Source organism: Neopsephotus bourkii, unplaced genomic scaffold, assembly GCF_033783945.1.
Source record: "Neopsephotus bourkii isolate Nb327-2 ecotype Australia unplaced genomic scaffold, CSIRO-AGI_Nbou_v1 NB_1679, whole genome shotgun sequence".
Taxonomy (NCBI): domain Eukaryota; kingdom Metazoa; phylum Chordata; class Aves; order Psittaciformes; family Psittacidae; genus Neopsephotus; species Neopsephotus bourkii.
Window position 1 is genome coordinate 29,787 of NW_026902153.1, and position 18,019 is coordinate 47,805.

Below are 18,019 nucleotides of genomic sequence, written 5' to 3' on the forward strand. Positions count from 1 at the left end.
TTGCTGCCTCCTTGGGATTGCCACTGGGGCTCTGGCCATGGAGCTTTGTGCCTCGGCCTGGCTCATGCCTGGTGGGGGATCCTTGCAGCAGTGGCAGTGTTGGTGCTGTGGCATTTGGGGCACCCAAATGGAATCTGAAAGTTGCACTTCCATGGCCAGCGCTTCCCTTTCTGCGGTTTCCTTCTCCAGTTCAGCAAATAGGGGTGTTTGAACATAATTTCCCTGGTATCATGGACTCATTTTCTTTCCTTGAAACCCTGTGCGGGCCACGTGGCCGGGGAGGAAAGGAGGGCATGGCCACAGGGCTGAGCCTTGTGCAGAGCCCTGCAGACCCCAGCTCCAGCCCTGCTTCAGCTGCCTCAGCTCCGCAGCACCATGAAGTTCTCTGCAGCCGCTCTGGTCGCTCTCCTCCTCGTGGCTGCCCGCTCCCCATCTGAGGCCCATCTCGGTGAGTCCAGCATTGCTGCACCCTCCCTGGGGCGCACTGTGCCATTGCTCCATAGGAGCTGCTGGGGCAGAGCGTGAGCTCCATCCCCATCAGGAGGGGGAGAGCTGGGAGCAGGAGGTCAACGCTGGCACCCAGGGAATAGCACACAAGAGGGGACATGGGAGACGGCAAATCCTCCGGGAACCCCTGTGTCTGGGGTCTCCCCAGGGCTCTCTGTCTCTGCCCTCACAGATGGTGTCCCCACCACGTGCTGCTTCACTTACCAGCAACGCCCCATCCCACGGCACCTCATCACCCCTGCTTATATCACCAGCAGCAGCTGCAGCCAGCCAAGAGTGATGGGAGTAGCTCTGGGGGCTAAGAGGGCCATGTCCACATCCCTCTGCCCCAGCCATGGCTGGGGAACTATCGCAGGCACCCCGCTGCCCCGGCCGAGCACTCTAACGTGGGACTTGTCCTGGCAGCATGATCATCACCAAGAAGGAGCTGTGCACAGATCCCAGGGGTCCTGGCTGCAGGCACATCTGCAGCGCTTCCAGAGCCTGAAGAACTGACCCTTCCCCCTTGCCACCCGTCATGCCCCTGGTGCTTCCCCAGCCCTGAGTACACAAGAGACCACTTGGACTGCAGCCTTCTTCAGTGGGAAAGCTTTCTATTTAACTTAATTAAACAAAGTACTTTTTGCTAAAAAGAGGGGGAAAAAAACACCAAATAAAATAAATTCTATGAAAAGTAATAATTTAAAGTGAAAATTATTTAAACCATATCAATTTACTTGCTAACGAACAGTCAGGAGTTTCGATGCCTGAATAAAGTATTTGTGTTATCAACTCCTTTGTGTGCTCTGAGGTCTCCGCTGGAGCCCCGATGGGAGAGACAAGACCCATGCTTGTGCCCTGCCTCTCCCACGCATCCTGGGGAGGTGGGAGTCTCTCTGGAACAAGAGCATCCTCAGCCCCACAGCATCCCCCATGGTGCCTCCCCCTCCGGAACCTGGGTTCAGCTCCAGTGCCACCCACGGGATGACACCAGCATCTCCACTGGGTGCCCAGTGCCAGCTCCTATTTGGGAAGCAGCCCGGCATCCCCTGTGATGCAAGGAGGAGGTTGGGGACAAAGCAGCGGCTCTTGCCCTGCAGTGCTCAGGCACAACCAGCAAATCCACGTCTGTGAAGCTCCAAGTTTTATTAGAGAGAACCCGCACATCTCTAGGGTAGGGTCTGGGAGGGTAGGTTGGTGTCGGGGTGCCGACGGCGAGGAGAAGCCAGACACAACCCAATATGAGCGATAAACAAGCTTCTACTTTATTCGTGCTGTACATGGCTTCTATCCTCGTAGCGTTAATTATGCCTCCCTGTTTACAAGGGTCTTCAACCGCAGCTCCGCCCCTAGGGACTTTCCCCAGAGGTCAAGGACAGTGTGCCCTTCAGCTTAAGTCATGTACATGTGAGGCCTACACTTTGCTTTGCTGGCACAAGGCCTCCAAGGATCCATGGCCTTACTCCTGGAGCCCTTCTGCAACGTCGGGGCGTCCTGCTGGGATCCCAGCCTCTTCGTCCCCAGGTGAGGTGTCAGGAGCTGGGACACTGTGTGAGGGTCCCTGTGCCAGTGGGTCCAGCACCTGGCCTGGCAGCAAGGCTGGCACTGCAAGGGGCAGGGGAATGATGAGCACACGTAGCCTGTGCCACGCTCGCTCCCTCGCTACCTCCCTCCCTCCCGCCCTCCCTCCATCACAGCCCTGAGCCTGTCCCCATGTCCCAAGTAGCAGTGGTGGCCACATGGCTCTTGGGATCTTGTGTCCCGCCCCCCAACTTGCAGGCCTCACCAGTGCCCGTGTCGCTGCAGTCACAGCATTCCCAGGAATCCACCTCCTCTCCCAGGTTGGAGCAGCGCCGGTGGGTCCCTCTGGAGCCACAGGAGTGGCAGAGCAGCAGTCGCCAGGGCCTGGGGGGGCAATGGGACCCATTGCAACCAAAGGCCCCTGAGATGGATGGGGGTTGCCAGCCTGGTACCTCCATCGCCACCCGAAGGGGGCGACCTCAGGGACCACCAGCACTCACCCATTCTCCTCTGCCTCCTCCGTCCACGGGGCACAGGCACTGGCTGGTGTCACAGGATCTGTGCCGCTCATAAAGGCTGGCAAAGGCTCCATTCTCCTCCCAGGCAGCATCCCTGTGGGACCAGAGGAGCGCTCAGGCCTGGGGATGTGGGGAGGCAGGAGGGGATCGGCCGGAGCACCGCAGAGGGGAAGGAGGCAGGGGGAGGGCACCGACCTGTCCGGGATTTTGATGCCCAGGCGGAACATCTCTTTTTGGAAGGTGTCCTTGTCATTGCAGAGAGGGCAGCGGAAGTAGTGCAGGGCAGAGCGCAGCGCCTGGCCCTGGGACAGACACAGCATCAGCACCAGCGGTGCTGGGGTCCCATTCACCCTCCCCAGGAGCTTGGTGATGGGGTGACCACAGGGTTGATGACGTCGGGGACCGCAGGTGCTGCTGCTGCCTACCTGAATACAGTGGCGGTGGAACCAGGCGCTGGTGCAGGTGGGACAGACCAGGGTGTCATAGCACGGCCGCTCCGCCACCGCCTCCTGGCAGATGAGGCACAGGGTCTGCTCCTGCTGCACCGCCCGCACCCGCTGCACCGGCCGGTGCTTCCAGCAGAAGGACCTGCGGACAGAGGTGATGATTCAGCCCCAGCTCTCGTCCATCCTGGCCCTGGCTCTGGTACCCCAGGGCGGTGACACTCACTTGTACTCCCCAAAGAACTGGGAGATGCAGCCCCGCTCGCTGCCGCAGGGGTAGTGGAAGGTGCGGGGACAGCGCCGGGCTCTGCAGGTGACCGAGGCGCCCGGCTGGCGGCATATGCAGCACCTCTGGGGATGACAGGAGGTGAATGGCGTCAGTGCCACATAGAACCATAGAGCCATGGTATCAACCAGGTTGGGAAAGACCTTCAAGCTCATCCAGTCCAACCGTTCCCCAGCACTGCCAAGGCCACCACTAAGCCATGGCACTGAGGGCCTCACCTACATGGGGTGTGAACACTTGCAGGGACGGTGACTGCAGCACTGCCCTGGGCAGCCTGTTCCAATGCCTGAGCAAACTCTGGAGAAGGAATTGTTCCTCATCTCCATCTAAACCTCCCGCTTGAAGGCATTTCCTCTGATCCTGACACTTGTTTCTTGGGAGCAGATACCGCTCCCTCCTGTCAGGCAGTGAGGCTCAGTCTACCTAGAGCTCTCTTCTGCAGACAGCGCCCCATCTGCAGCCATTCTGCCCTCGGCTTGGTGGCCAGGCCCTGCACCAGCTCCGTTGCCTGTGGGGAGTGAAGGCGAAAAGATTGGCATGAAAAAGAGTTTGGGAATGAGCTCCGAAGCCTTGGTGCTTTGACAAGCCCTGCGGCAATGAGTTGGGGCCTTGAAGGCCAGACAATGTGGGGGCTGTGAGAGGGTCTGCAACGCCGTGATTGGACTATTTACCTGGAGAGTTTCACCGTGGCCAATGAGATTGAACGTTGTATGCATGTGCAGGTTGGGAAAGGACCCACCAAGGGGATAAAAAAGGCTTGGTGGGAATAAAGGAGGATTTGAGGCTCTGCATCAACTTGAGTCCCTGTCGTGAAACTCCACAATTGCCCTTCTCTGGAGCCATGCCCCTGGGGATTCCTGTTTGCCCTCATCCAGCACAACCCCACCACGTTCCAGTGACACCGGACCACTGATAAATCCACTTTGTCTCTCCCAGTCCCAATTTCCAGAAAAGAGGACTTTTTGGATCAAGGGGCATCTGGGCAGTTGCTTGCAGCCAGCTGCCAGAGCATCCCTGGGGGATTGCTGGCCTGTGCAGTGCTGGACATAGGGAATGGAGACCGTGATGCCCTCAGGCCTCACCTTCTGTGCCACCCGCTTCAGCTCCTCCTTGATGTCAGGGAAGAGGAAGCCGTAGAAGCCCTCTTCATCGGCCCCTCTCTGTTGCAGCCTGCTGGCGTGGTACTGCAAGAGGGGAGAAGAGGGTATGTGCCAGGGGCTGCTGGCGGTGCGGGGCCGCGGAGAGGGGGGTGTCAGGACCAGGCACTCACCAGGCAATTTTCATGCACGCAGAAACCACCCTGACGGCAAAGCTGTCCCACCACCTCGGGGTTGCAATCGGCCCGCCGGCAGAACCCGCACACTGCAGGGGGGGCAGCAGCATCACCCCCTGCACTGTGACGGGGTCCCAGTGTAATGCTGGGAGTGGGATGGGGGAGAGACGCAACCACCTTCCTATGTGCTTGCGTCCACAGTCCCCTCTGGCAGGGTCCCAGCGGGATGCTGTGCACTCACCTTCCTCACCAGGGCCGTCCCGCTGCCTCTTGCACTGGGGAGGCGCACAGGAGGGCTCGTTCTCCTCTGGCAGCGCTGCTGGACACGGGGCCTTGCGGCGCCGTGATTTGCGCTTCATCACTGCAAGTGGCTGCAGCCAAGGAGGTGGCTGGGCCTGGCAATGTTGGTTTGCTCAAAGACCCTACTGATGTGGGGCTGCGGGAGGGGCGCTCTTTAAGTGCAGGGTGACTGTGATGCGGCAGCGCACGAGGGCTCCGCCCGGGGCATCTGGAATGCGGGGAGAGGCACAGGGCTGCGATCCAGGGACAGATGGAGGGAGGGAGCGTGGTGTGGGCTGGCTCTGCTCATCGTCTCCCTGCCCCTCGCAGTGCCCACCTTGCAGCCAGCCCAGGCGCTGGACCCACCGGCACGGGACCCACCAGTACAGGGGGACGATGGCTTCCCTGGCCCTGCTGCCGCGCTATTGCTGATACAAGCCAGGATGCCGTTGACCTTCTTGGCCATCTGGCCACAGACGTGGCTCAGCTTTAGCTGGCTTTTGACCACCACCCCAAGCCATTTCCACCAGCCTCTTTTCCCTGGTGCATGGGGTTGTTGTGACCCAAGTGCAGCATTAGCACTGAGCCTTGGTGCACCTCGCCTGGGCATGGGCTGCTTCATCTTGGAGGGGATCGGCCGTACCCCTTTTTGGTTTCCCTGCCCTTCCAGGCCTCCTGGACTATTCCTGGGTCCCCGTGGTGAGAACAAATGCTGATGTGACCCGTTTATCCCGCAGGATTTATCCAGTCTCACTCCAGCAGCAGATCCGCATGAGATCTTGTATTAAACCTATTGAGCAATGTACGGCTTATGGGGAAGGCAGCTTCACGCGGACGTGCGGGTTGACAGCTTCTGCCGCTGGTGCTGCTGGAACCAGTCCTGGACCACGCAGAACCTCTTTCCCATTCTGCAGCCTTCCCGCAGCAGTGGGATAGGGGCTGCGTTGATGGGGGAAATGGGGGTGAGCCATGCCCTGGGGTGCCCTGCAGCATCCTTTCCCCACATCCCCCCAAAGGTCTGACTTTAAGCAATCTGGAGCCTTGGCTTCCTTCCCACTCTTCTTGATGGCAGCTGAAATGGGGAGTTTGGGGGCTCTTTGGGATAGAGCAGTGAGAAAGGAAGTGCATGGGAAGAGCCAGTGCAGTCCCCCCTTCATGGAACCCTTTGGGGGTGGCTTGTCTTGGGGCTTCCTGAAAGGCAGAACAAGGAAGGAACGTAGGGAAGAGCACAGGGAAGGTGGCTGAGTGAGGGTGAGGAGCTGGGTGCCAGGGAGGAAGGCTGGCTTGGGGTACTCAGTGCAGAGTCTTGTGGGAGCAGTGGGAAGGTATCTCCTGGTAGCTCTTGATGAGGAGGGCAGGGATTTTCTGCCGGATGAACACGTCCTTGTAGCAACAATTGCTATAGGGGCTGCAGACTGAGAGGAGGCAAAAGGGATTGGTGCTTTCCCACCCCTGGCACAAGGGATGTGGGGGTACCCCTGAGACTCTCTTGCTCCCTTCTGCTACAAGGGGTCCCCTCTCACATCGCTGGCAGTGCTGCTTTGCTGCAGGGTAGGAACCCCCTGTTTCCCTGCCCACGGAGGGCTTACTACTGATCTCCCCAGCCTGGGTGCCAGGTCTGACGCTAACTCTGAATCTCTGCTGGGATCAGGGGAGCAGGGTGAGAAAGGCTGTTTGTGCCAAAATTGGGACTAAGCTGGGAGCTTTCTCCTGGCAGTGGTCTTCTGTCAGCAACAGCAGCAGAGCCTGGGGGTGTCCATCCACAGAGCAGCTCCTCAGCCCCCCAACACGACGATGCTGCAAAGCAAATCCCTGCCTGGAGCTTGCTGCCTCCTTGGGATTGCCACTGGGGCTCTGGCCATGGAGCTCTGTGCCTCGGCCTGGCTCATGCCTGGTGGGGGATCCTTGCAGCAGTGGCAGTGTTGGTGCTGTGGCGTTTGGGGCACCCAAATGGAATCTGAAAGTTGCACTTCCATGGCCAGCGCTTCCCTTTCTGCGGTTTCCTTCTCCAGTTCAGCAAATAGGGGTGCTTTGAACATAATTTCCCTGGTATCATGGACTCATTTTCTTTCCTTGAAACCCTGTGCGGGCCACGTGGCCGGGGAGGAAAGGAGGGCATGGCCACAGGGCTGAGCCTTGTGCAGAGCCCTGCAGACCCCAGCTCCAGCCCTGCTTCAGCTGCCTCAGCTCCGCAGCACCATGAAGTTCTCTGCAGCCGCTCTGGTCGCTCTCCTCCTCGTGGCTGCCCGCTCCCCATCTGAGGCCCATCTCGGTGAGTCCAGCATTGCTGCACCCTCCCTGGGGCGCACTGTGCCATTGCTCCATAGGAGCTGCTGGGGCAGAGCGTGAGCTCCATCCCCATCAGGGAGAGAGCTGGGAGCAAGAGGTAGACGCTGGCACCCGGGAATAGCACACAAGAGGGGACCTGGGAGGCAAATGTAGCCGGGAACCCCTGTGTCTGGGGTCTCCTCAGGGCTCTCTGTCTCTGCCCTCACAGATGGTGTCCCCACCACGTGCTGCTTCACTTACCAGCAACGCCCCATCCCACAGCACCTTCATTAGCCCTGCTTATATCACCAGCAGCAGCTGCAGCCAGCCAAGAGTGATGGGAGTAGCTCTGGGGGCTAAGAAAGGGAATGTCCACATCCCTGCCCCAAGGCTGGGGAACTATCGCTGGCACCCCGCTGCCCCGGCCGAGCACTCTAAGCATGGGGACTTGTCCTGGCAGCATGATCATCACCAAGAAGGAGCTGTGCACAGATCCCAGGGGTCCTGGCTGCAGGCACATCTGCAGCGCTTCCAGAGCCTGAAGAACTGACCCTTCCCCCTTGCCACCCGTCATGCCCCTGGTGCTTCCCCAGCCCTGAGTACACACGAGACCACTTGGACTGCAGCCTTCTTCAGTGGGAAAGCTTTCTATTTAACTTAATTAAACAAAGTACTTTTTGCTAAAAAGAGGGGGAAAAAAACACCAAATAAAATAAATTCTATGAAAAGTAATAATTTAAAGTGAAAATTATTTAAACCATATCAATTTACTTGCTAACGAACAGTCAGGAGTTTCGATGCCTGAATAAAGTATTTGTGTTATCAACTCCTTTGTGTGCTCTGAGGTCCCCGCTGGAGCCCCGATGGGAGAGACAAGACCCATGGTGACACCCGTGCTCTCCACGCATCCTGGGGTCACTGCTCTCTCTGGAACAGAGCATCCTCAGCCCCACAGCATCCCCCATGGTGCCTCCCCCTCCGGAACCTGGGTTCAGCTCCAGTGCCACCCATGGGATGACACCAGCATCTCCACTGGGTGCCCAGTGCCAGCTCCTATTTGGGAAGCAGCCCGGCATCCCCTGTGATGCCAGGAGGAGGTTGGGGACAAAGCAGCGGCTCTTGCCCTGCAGTGCTCAGGCACAACCAGCAAACCCACGTCTGTGAAGCTCCAAGTTTCATTAGAGAGAACCCGCACGTCTCTAGGGTAGGGTCTGGGAGGGTCGGTTGGTGTCGGGGTGCCGACGGCGAGGAGAAGCCAGACACAACAACCCAATATGAGCGATAAACAAGCTTCTACTTTATTCGTGTTGTACATGGCTTATATCCTCGTAGCGCTAATTATGCCTACCAGACATAACAGCATTGGCCAGTTCTGAACGGTTTCATTTACATTCCCCTTCCATATGCGGTCTCTGTTTACAGGGGTCTTCAACCGCAGCTCCGCCCCTAGGGACTTTCCCCAGAGGTCAAGGACAGTGTGCCCTTCAGCTTAAGTCATGTACATGTGAGGCCTACACTTTGCTTTGCTCGCACAAGGCCTCCAAGGATCCATGGCCTTACTCCATGGCTGAGAGCACTGGGTACTGAGAGCACTGGGTACTGAGAGAACCGGGTACTGAGAGCACTGGGTACTGAGAGCACTGGGTACTAAGAGTACCGCGTACTGAGAGCACCGTGTACGGAGAGCACCGGGTACTGAGAGCACCGTGTACTGAGAGCACTGGGTACTGAGAGCACCGTGTACTGAGAGCACAGGGTAGTGAGAACACTGCGTACTGGGAGAACCGGGTACTGAGAGAACCGGGTACTGAGAGCACAGGGTAATGAGCACACTGGGTACTGAGAGCACCGGGTACTGAGAGCACTGGGTACTGAGAAAACCTGGTACTGAGAGCACCAGGTACTGAGAGCACCGGGTACTGAGAGCACTGGGTACTGAGAGTACCGTGTACTGACAGCACTGTGTACGGAGAGCACCGGGTACTGAGAGCACCGGATACTGAGAGCACTGGGTACTGAGAGTACCGTGTACTGAGAGCACTGTGTACTGAGAGTACTGCGTACGGAGAGCACCGGGTGCTGGGAGCACTGGGTACTGAGAGTACCGTGTACTGAGAGCTCCGGGTACTGAGAGCACTGGGTACTGAGAGTACCGCGTACGGAGAGCACCGGGTACGGAGAGCAGCGGGTAAGGAGGGCACCGCGCACTGAGAGCACTGAGTCCTGACAGCACCGCGTACTGAGAGCACCGCGTACTGAGAGCACAGGTTACTGAGAGCACAGGTTAGTGAGAGCACCGGGTACTGAGAGCACCGGGTACTGAGAGCACTGGGTTCTGAGAGCACCGGGTACTGAGAGCACCGTGTACTGAGAGAACCGGGTACTAAGAGCACTGGGTACTGAGAGCACCGGGCACTGAGAGCACTGGGTATTGAGAGCACTGGGTAGTGAGAGGATAGGCTACTGAGAACACTGGGTACTGAGAGTACCGGGTACTGAGAGCAATGAGTACTGAGAGCACCGCGTACTGAGAGGACTGGGTACTGAGAGCACTGCGTACTGAGAGCACTGGGTAGTGAGAGCACCGCGTACTGAGAGAACTGGGTACTGAGAGCACTGCGTACGGAGAGCACCGGGTACTGAGAGTACCGTGTACTGAGAGCACCGCGTACTGAGAGAACAGGGTTGTGAGAGCACTGGGTACTGAGAGCACTGCGTACTGAGAGCACCGGGTACTGAGAGCACTGGGTACTGAGAGCACCGTGTACTGAGAGCACCGCGTACTGAGAGAACTGGGTTGTGAGAGCACCGGGTACTGATAGCACTGGTTACTGAGAGCAGGCGTTCTGAGAGCACCGGGTACTGAGAGCACTGGGTACTGAGAGCACCGCGTTCTGAGAGCACTGGGTACTGAGAGCACCGGGTACTGAGAGCACTGGTTACTGAGAGCACCGCGTTTGGGGGTTGGGGGTACTGAGAGCACCGCGTACTGAGAGCACAGGGTAGTGAGAGCACTGGGTACTGAGAGGACTGGGTACTGAGAGCACCACGTACTGAGAGCACCGGGTACTGAGAGCACCACGTACTGAGAGCACCGCGTACTGAGAGCACCGCGTACTGAGAGCACTGGGTACTGAGAGCACTGGGTACTGAGAGTACCACGTACTGAGAGCACCGGGTACTGAGAGCAGCACATACTGAGAGTACTGTATACTGAGAGCACCGCGTACTGAGAGAACAGGGTTGTGAGAGCACTGGCTGCTGAGAGTACCGTGTACTGAGAACACTGCGTACGGAGAGCACTGGGTACTGAGAGGGCTGGGTACTTTGAGCACTGGGTACTGAGAGTACAGTGTACTGAGAGCACCGCATACGGACAGCACCAGGAACTGAGAGCAGCTTGTAAGGAGAGCACCGCGTACTGAGATCACTGGGTACTGAGAGCACCGCGTACTGAGAGCACCGGGTACTGAGAGCACCGCGTACTGAGAGAACCGGGTACTGAGATCACCGCGTACTGAGAGCACCTCATACTGAGAGCACCGGGTACTGAGAGCACTGGGTACTGAGAGTACCGCGGAAGGAGAGCACCGGGTGCTGGGAGCACCTGGCACTGAGAGCACAGTGTACTGAGAGCACTGGCTACTGGGAGCACTGGGTACTGAAAGCACCGGGTACTGAGAGCACGGTGTACTGAGAGCACCGAGCACTGAGAGCACCGCGTACTGAGAGCACAAGGTAGTGACAGCAATGAGTACTGAGAGAACCGGGTACTGAGAGCACCGCTTACTGAGAGCACAGTGTACTAAGATCACCGTCACTGAGAGCACAGGGTACAGAGAGCACCGGGTACTGGCAGCACTGGGTACTGAGAGCACCGGGTACTGAGAGCACCGGGTACTGAGAGCACCGGATACTGAGAGCACCCTTTAGGAGAGCTCCGTGTACTGAGAGCACAGGGTACTTAGAGCTCTGGATACTGAGAGCACCTGGTACTGAGAGCACGACGTAGTGAGAGCACCGGGTACTGAGAGCACTGGGTACTGAGAGCATCGGGTACTGAGAGCACTGGGTTCTGAGAGCACCGGGTACTGAGAGCACTGGGTACTGAGAGCTAAAGGTACTAAGGCCACTGGGTACTAAGAGCACCGTGTACTGAGAGCACCGGGTACTGAGAGCACCAGGTACTGAGAGCACCGTGTACTGAAAGCACTGGGTACTGAGAGCACCGCGTACGGAGAGCACAGGTTAGTGAGAGCACCGGGTACTGAGAGCACCGCATACTGAGAGCACCTGGTACTGAGAGCACTGGGTTCTGAGAGCACTGGGTACTGAGAGCACCGTGTACTGAGAGCACCGGGTACTAAGAGCACTGGGTACTGAGAGCACCGGGCACTGAGAGAACTGGGTACTGTAAGCACCGGGTAGTGAGAGGATAGGCTACTGAGAACACTGGGTACTGAGAGCACTGGGTACTGAGAGCACCGGGTACTGAGAGCAATGAGTACTGAGAGCACCGCGTACTGAGAGGACTGGGTACTGAGAGCACTGCGTACGGAGAGCACTGGGTAGTGAGAGCACCGCGTACTGAGAGAACTGGGTACTGAGAGCACTGCGTACGGAGAGCACCGGGTACTGAGAGCACTGGGTACTGAGAGCACCGGGTACTGAGAGCACCGGGTACTGAGAGCACTGGGTACTGAGAGTACCGGGTAGTGAGAGGATAGGCTACTGAGAACACTGGGTACTGAGAGCACTGGGTACTGAGAGCAATGAGTACTGAGAGCACCGCGTACTGTGAGGACTGGGTACTGTGAGCACTGCGTACTGAGAGCACTGGGTAGTGAGAGCACTGGGTACTGAGAGAACTGGGTACTGAGAGCACTGGGTACTGAGAGTACCGGGTACTGAGAGCACTGGGTACTGAGAGAACAGGGTTGTGAGAGCACTGGGTACTGAGAGCACAGCGTACTGAGAGCACCGCGTACTGAGAGCACGGGGTACTGAGAGCACTGGGTAGTGAAAGCACCGCGTTCTGAGAGCACGACGTACTGTGAGCACGGGGTACTGAGAGTACCGCGTACTGAGAGCACAGGGTAGTAAGAGCACTGGGTACTGAGAGCGCTGGGTACTGAGAGCGCTGTGTACTGAGAGCACCGCGTACTGAGAGCACAGGGTACTGAGATCACTGGGTACTGAGAGGACTGGGTACTGAGAGCACCACGTACTGAGAGCACCGGGTACTGAGAGCACCACGTATTGAGAGCACTGCGTACTGAGAGCACCGCGTACTGAGAGCACTGGGTACTGAGAGCACTGGGTACTGAGAGCACTGGGAACTGAGAGTACCGGGCACTGAGAGCAGTATGTACTGAGAGCACCGGGTACTAAGATTACTGGGTACTGAGAGCACCGGGTACTGAGAGAACTGGGTCCTGGAAGCACAGCATAAGGAGAGCACCGGGTACGTAGAGCACCGGATACTGGGAGCACTGGGTACTGAGAGCACCTGGCACTGAGAGAACGGAGTACTGAGAGCACTGGTTGCTGAGAGCACCGGGTACTGAGAGCACCGGGTACTGAGAGAACTGGTTACTGAGAGCACCGCGTACAGAGAGCACTGGGTACTGAGAGCACTGGGAATTGAGAGCACCGGGCACTGAGAGCACCGGTTACTTAGAGCACTGGGTACTGAGAGCACCGGGCTCTGAGAGCACTGTGTACTGAGAGCACCGTGTACTGAGAGCACTGGGTACTGAGAGCAAGGCGTACTGAGAGCACCGGGTACTTAGAGCACCGCGTACTGAGAGCACTGGGTACTCAGAGCACCGGGTACTGAGAGCACTGGGTACTGAGAGTACCACGTACTGAGAGCACTGTGTACTGAGAGCACCGCGTACTGAGAGCACTGGGTACTCAGAGCACCGGGTACTGAGAGCACTGGGCACTGAGAGCACCGCGTACTGAGAGCACCGGGTACTGAGAGCACTGGGTACTGAGAGCACCGGGTACTAAGAGCACTGGGTACTGAGAGAACAGTGTACCGAGAGCACCGGGTACTGAGAGCACTGGGTACTGAGAGCACCTGGCCCTGAGAGCATGGGGTACTGAGAGCACTGGGTACTGAGAGCACCGGGTACTGAGAGCACTGCGTACTGAGAGCACAGGTTAGTGAGAGCACTGGGTACTGAGAGAAGCGGGTGCTGAGAGCACTGGGTACTGAGAGCACCGCGTAACGATAGCACCGGTCACTGAGAGCACTGGGTACTGAGAGCACCGGGTACTGGGAGCACTGGGTACAGAGAGCACCGGGTACTGAGAGCACCGCGTACTGAGAGCACTGGGTACTGAGAGCACTGGATCCTGAGAGCACTGGTTACTGAGAGCACTGGGTACTGATAGCACCGGGTATGAGAGCACTGGGTACTGAGAGTACTGCGTACTGAGAGCACCGCGTACGGAGAGCACTGGGTACTGAGAGCACCGCGTACTGAGATTACTGGGTACTGAGAGCAGCGGGTAAGTAGAGCACCGCGTACTGAGAGCACTGGGTACTGGGAGCATTGGGTACTGAGTGTACCGCGTACTGAGAACACCACATACGGAGAGCACCGGGTACTGAGAGTACCGGGTACTGAGAGCACCGCGTACTGAGAGCACCGGGTGCTGAGAGCACTGGGTACTGAGAGGACTAGGGGGTACTGAGAGCACTGGGTACTGAGAGCACAGGGTACTGAGAGCACTGGGCACTGAGAGAACTGGGTACTGAGAGGACAGACTACTGAGAGCACTGGGTAATGTGAGCACTTTGTACTGAGAGCACCAAGTACTGGGAGCACAGGGTAGTGAGAGCACTGGGTACAGAGAGAAGCGGGTGCTGAGAGCACTGGGTACTGAGAAAACCTGGTACTGAGAGCACTGCGTAATGATAGCACCGCTCACTGAGAGGACTGGGTACTGAGAGCAGCGGGTACTGCGAGCACTGGGTACAGAGAGCACCGGGAACTGAGAGCAATGGGTACTAAGAGCACCGGGTACTGAGAGCACTGGGTACTGAGAGCACTGGGTACTGAGAGCACCGGGTACTGAGAGCACTGGGTACTGAGAGAACAGTGTACCGAGAGCACTGGGTAGTGAGAGCACCGCGTACTGAGAGAACTGGGTACTGAGAGCACTGCGTACGGAGAGCCCCGGGTACTGAGAGCACTGGGTACTGAGAGTACCGTGTACTGAGAGCACCGCGTCCTGAGAGAACAGGGTTGTGAGAGCACTGGGTACTGAGAGCACTGCGTACGGAGAGCACCGGGTACTGAGAGCACTGGGTACTGAGAGCACCGTGTACTGAGAGCACCGCGTACTGAGAGAACAGGGTTGTGAGAGCACCGCGTACTGAGAGCACCGGGTACTGAGAGCACTGGGTAGTGAAAGCACCGCGTTCTGAGAGCACTGTGTACTGCGAGCACCGTGTACTTATAGCACTGGTTACTGAGAGCACCGCGTTCTGAGAGCACGGGGTACTGAGAGTACCGCGTACTGAGAGCACAGGGTAGTGAGAGCACAGGGTACTGAGAGCACTGGGTACTGAGAGCACTGGGTACTGAGAGCACCGCGTACTGAGAGCACCGGGTACTGAGAGCACCACGTACTGAGAGCACCGCGTACTGAGAGCACCGCGTACTGAGAGCACTGGGTACTGAGAGCACTGGGTACTGAGAGTACCACGTACTGAGAGCACCGGGTACTGAGAGCAGCACATACTGAGAGTACTGTATACTGAGAGCACCGCGTACTGAGAGAACAGGGTTGTGGGAGCACTGGCTGCTCAGAGAACGGTGTACTGAGAGCACTGCATACGGAGAGCACTGGGTACTGAGAGGACTGTGTACTGAGAGCACTGGGTACTGACAGTACAGTGTACTGAGAGCATCGCATACGGACAGCACCGGGAACTGAGAGCAGCTTGTAAGGAGAGCACCGCGTACTGAGAACACCGGGTACTGAGAGCACAGGGCACTGAGAGAACCGGGTACTGAGAGTACCGCGTACTGAGAGCACCTGGTACTGAGAGCACCGGGTACTGAGAGCACTGGGTACTGAGAGTACCGCGGAAGGAGAGCCCCGGGTGCTGGGAGCACCTGGCACTGAGAGCACAGTGTACTGAGAGCACTGGGTACTGGGAGCACTGGGTACTGAGAGCACCGGGTACTGAGAGCACGGTGTACTGAGAGCACCGAGTACTGAGAGCACCGGGTACTGAGAGCACTGCGTACTGAGAGCACAAGGTAGTGACAGCACTGAGTACTGAGAGAACCGGGTACTGAGAGCACCGCTTACTGAGAGCACAGTGTACTAAGATCACCGTCACTGAGAGCACTGGGTACAGAGAGCACTGGGTACTGAGAGCACCGGGTACTGAGAGCACCGGGTACTGAGAGCACCGCGTACTGAGAGCACAAGGTAGTGACAGCACTGAGTACTGAGAGAACCGGGTACTGAGAGCACCGCTTACTGAGAGCACAGTGTACTAAGATCACCGTCACTGAGAGCACTGGGTACTGAGAGCACTGGGTACTGAGAGCACCGGGTACTGAGAGCACTGGGTACTGAGAGCACCGCGTACTGAGAGCACAGGGTAGTGAGAGCACTGGGTACTGAGAGCACCGGGTACTGAGAGCACCGCTTACTGAGAGCACAGGGTACTGAGAGCACCGTACTGAGAGCACTGGGTACTGAGAGCACTGGGTACTGAGAGCACCGGGTACTGAGAGCACCGGGTACTGAGAGCACCGCGTACTGAGAGCACTGGGTACTGAGAGCACTGGGTACTGAGAGCACCGGGTACTGAGAGCACTGGGTACTGAGAGCACCGGGTATGAGAGCACTGGGTACTGAGAGCACTGCGTACTGAGAGCACCGCGTACTGAGAGCACTGGGTACTGAGAGCACCGCGTACTGAGATTACTGGGTACTGAGAGCAGCGGGTAAGTAGAGCACCGCGTACTGAGAGCACTGGGTACTGGGAGCATTGGGTACTGAGTGTACCGCGTACTGAGAACACCACATACGGAGAGCACCGGGTACTGAGAGCACTGGGTACTGAGAGTACCGCGTACTGAGAGCACCGGGTGCTGGGAGCACTGGGTACTGAGACAACCAGGCACTGAGAGCAGGGGGTACTGAGAGCACTGGGTACTGAGAGCACAGGGTACTGAGAGCACTGGGTACTGAGAGAACTGGGTACTGAGAGGACAGGCTACTGAGAGCACTGGGTAATGAGAGCACTGGGTACTGAGAGCACCGCATACGGAGAGCACAGTGTAGTGAGAGCACTGGGTACAGAGAGAAGCGGGTGCTGAGAGCACTGGGTACAGAGAAAACCTGGTACTGAGAGCACCGCGTAATGATAGCACCGCTCACTGAGAGGACTGGGTACTGAGAGCAGCGGGTACTGAGAGCACTGGGTACTGAGAGCACCGGGTACTGAGAGCAATGGGTACTGAGAGCACCGGGTACTGAGAGCACTGGGTACTGAGAGCACTGTGTACTGAGAGCACCGGGTACTGAGAGCACTGGGTACTGAGAGTACCGTGTACTGAGAGCACCGCGTACTGAGAGCACCGTGTACTGAGAGCACCGGTTACTGAGAGCACTGGGTACTGAGAGCACTGGGTAGTGAGAGCACCGGGTACTGAGAGCACTGGGTACTGAGAGTACCGGGTACTGAGAGCACCGCGTACTGAGAGCACCGGGTACTGAGAGCACTGGGTACTGAGAGTACCGCGTACTGAGAGCGCCTGGTACTGAGAGCACTGGGTACTGAGAGTACCGCATACTGAGAGCTGGGTACTGAGAGCACTGGGTACTGAGAGCACCGGTACTGAGAGCACTGGGTACTGAGAGCACGGGGTAAGGAGAGCACCGGGTACTGAGAGCACCGGGTACTGAGAGCACCGGGTACTGAGAGCACTGCGTACTGAGAGCACAGCGTACTGAGAGCACCGGGTACTGAGAGCACTGGGTACTGAGAGCACCGGGTACTGAGAGCACTGGGTACTGGGAGCATTGGGTACTGAGTGTACCGCGTACTGAGAACACCACATACGGAGAGCACCGGGTACTGAGAGCACTGGGTACTGAGAGTACCGCGTACAGAGAGCACCGGGTGCTGGGAGCACTGGGTACTGAGACAACCAGGCACTGAGAGCAGGGGGTACTGAGAGCACTGGGTACTGAGAGCACAGGGTACTGAGAGCACTGGGTACTGAGAGAACTGGGTACTGAGAGGACAGGCTACTGAGAGCACTGGGTAATGTGAGCACTTTGTACTGAGAGCACCAAGTACTGGGAGCACAGGGTAGTGAGAGCACTGGGTACAGAGAGAAGCGGGTGCTGAGAGCACTGGGTACTGAGAAAACCTGGTACTGAGAGCACTGCGTAATGATAGCACCGCTCACTGAGAGGACTGGGTACTGAGAGCAGCGGGTACTGCGAGCACTGGGTACAGAGAGCACCGGGTACTGAGAGCAATGGGTACTAAGAGCACCGGGTACTGAGAGCACTGGGTACTGAGAGCACTGTGTACTGAGAGCGCCGGGTCCTGAGAGCACTGGGTACTGAGAGTACCATGTACTGAGAGCACCGCGTACGGAGAGTACCGTGTACTGAGAGCACCGGTTACTGAGAGCACTGGGTACTGAGAGCATCGGGTAGTGGGAACACCGGGTACTGAGAGCACTGGGTACTGATAGTACCGCGTACTGAGAGCACCGCGTACGTGAGCACCGGGTACTGAGAGCACTGGGTACTGAGAGTACCGCGTACTGAGAGCGCCTGGTACTGAGAGCACTGGGTACTGAGAGTACCGCATACTGAGAGCTGGGTACTGAGAGCACTGGGTACTGAGAGCACCAGGTGCTGAGAACACTGCGTACTGAGAGCACGGGGT

The 18,019-nt window shown here is 57.8% G+C and overlaps 2 protein-coding genes and 1 pseudogene across 2 annotated transcripts; 2 read left to right on the forward strand and 1 right to left on the reverse strand.

Annotated features, from left to right (window-relative positions):
* Positions 1-324: 324 nt before the first annotated feature.
* Positions 325-1,002, forward strand: LOC133224410 (C-C motif chemokine 4-like). Its single transcript, XM_061375872.1, is given in 4 exon segments — positions 325-448; positions 680-818; positions 913-953; positions 956-1,002. Coding segments are annotated over 4 exon segments (300 nt in total). The 5' UTR covers positions 325-375.
* A 943-nt stretch (positions 1,003-1,945) lies between these two features.
* On the reverse strand, positions 1,946-4,970 carry LOC133224408 (PHD finger protein 7-like). The gene is given in 10 exon segments (XM_061375870.1): positions 1,946-2,091; positions 2,273-2,391; positions 2,508-2,531; positions 2,533-2,619; positions 2,721-2,827; positions 2,951-3,113; positions 3,195-3,319; positions 4,337-4,438; positions 4,525-4,616; positions 4,769-4,970. Coding segments are annotated over 10 exon segments (1,083 nt in total). The 5' UTR covers positions 4,887-4,970.
* A 2,024-nt stretch (positions 4,971-6,994) lies between these two features.
* Positions 6,995-7,624, forward strand: LOC133224401 (C-C motif chemokine 3-like; annotated as a pseudogene).
* The last annotated feature ends 10,395 nt before the right edge of the window (positions 7,625-18,019 follow it).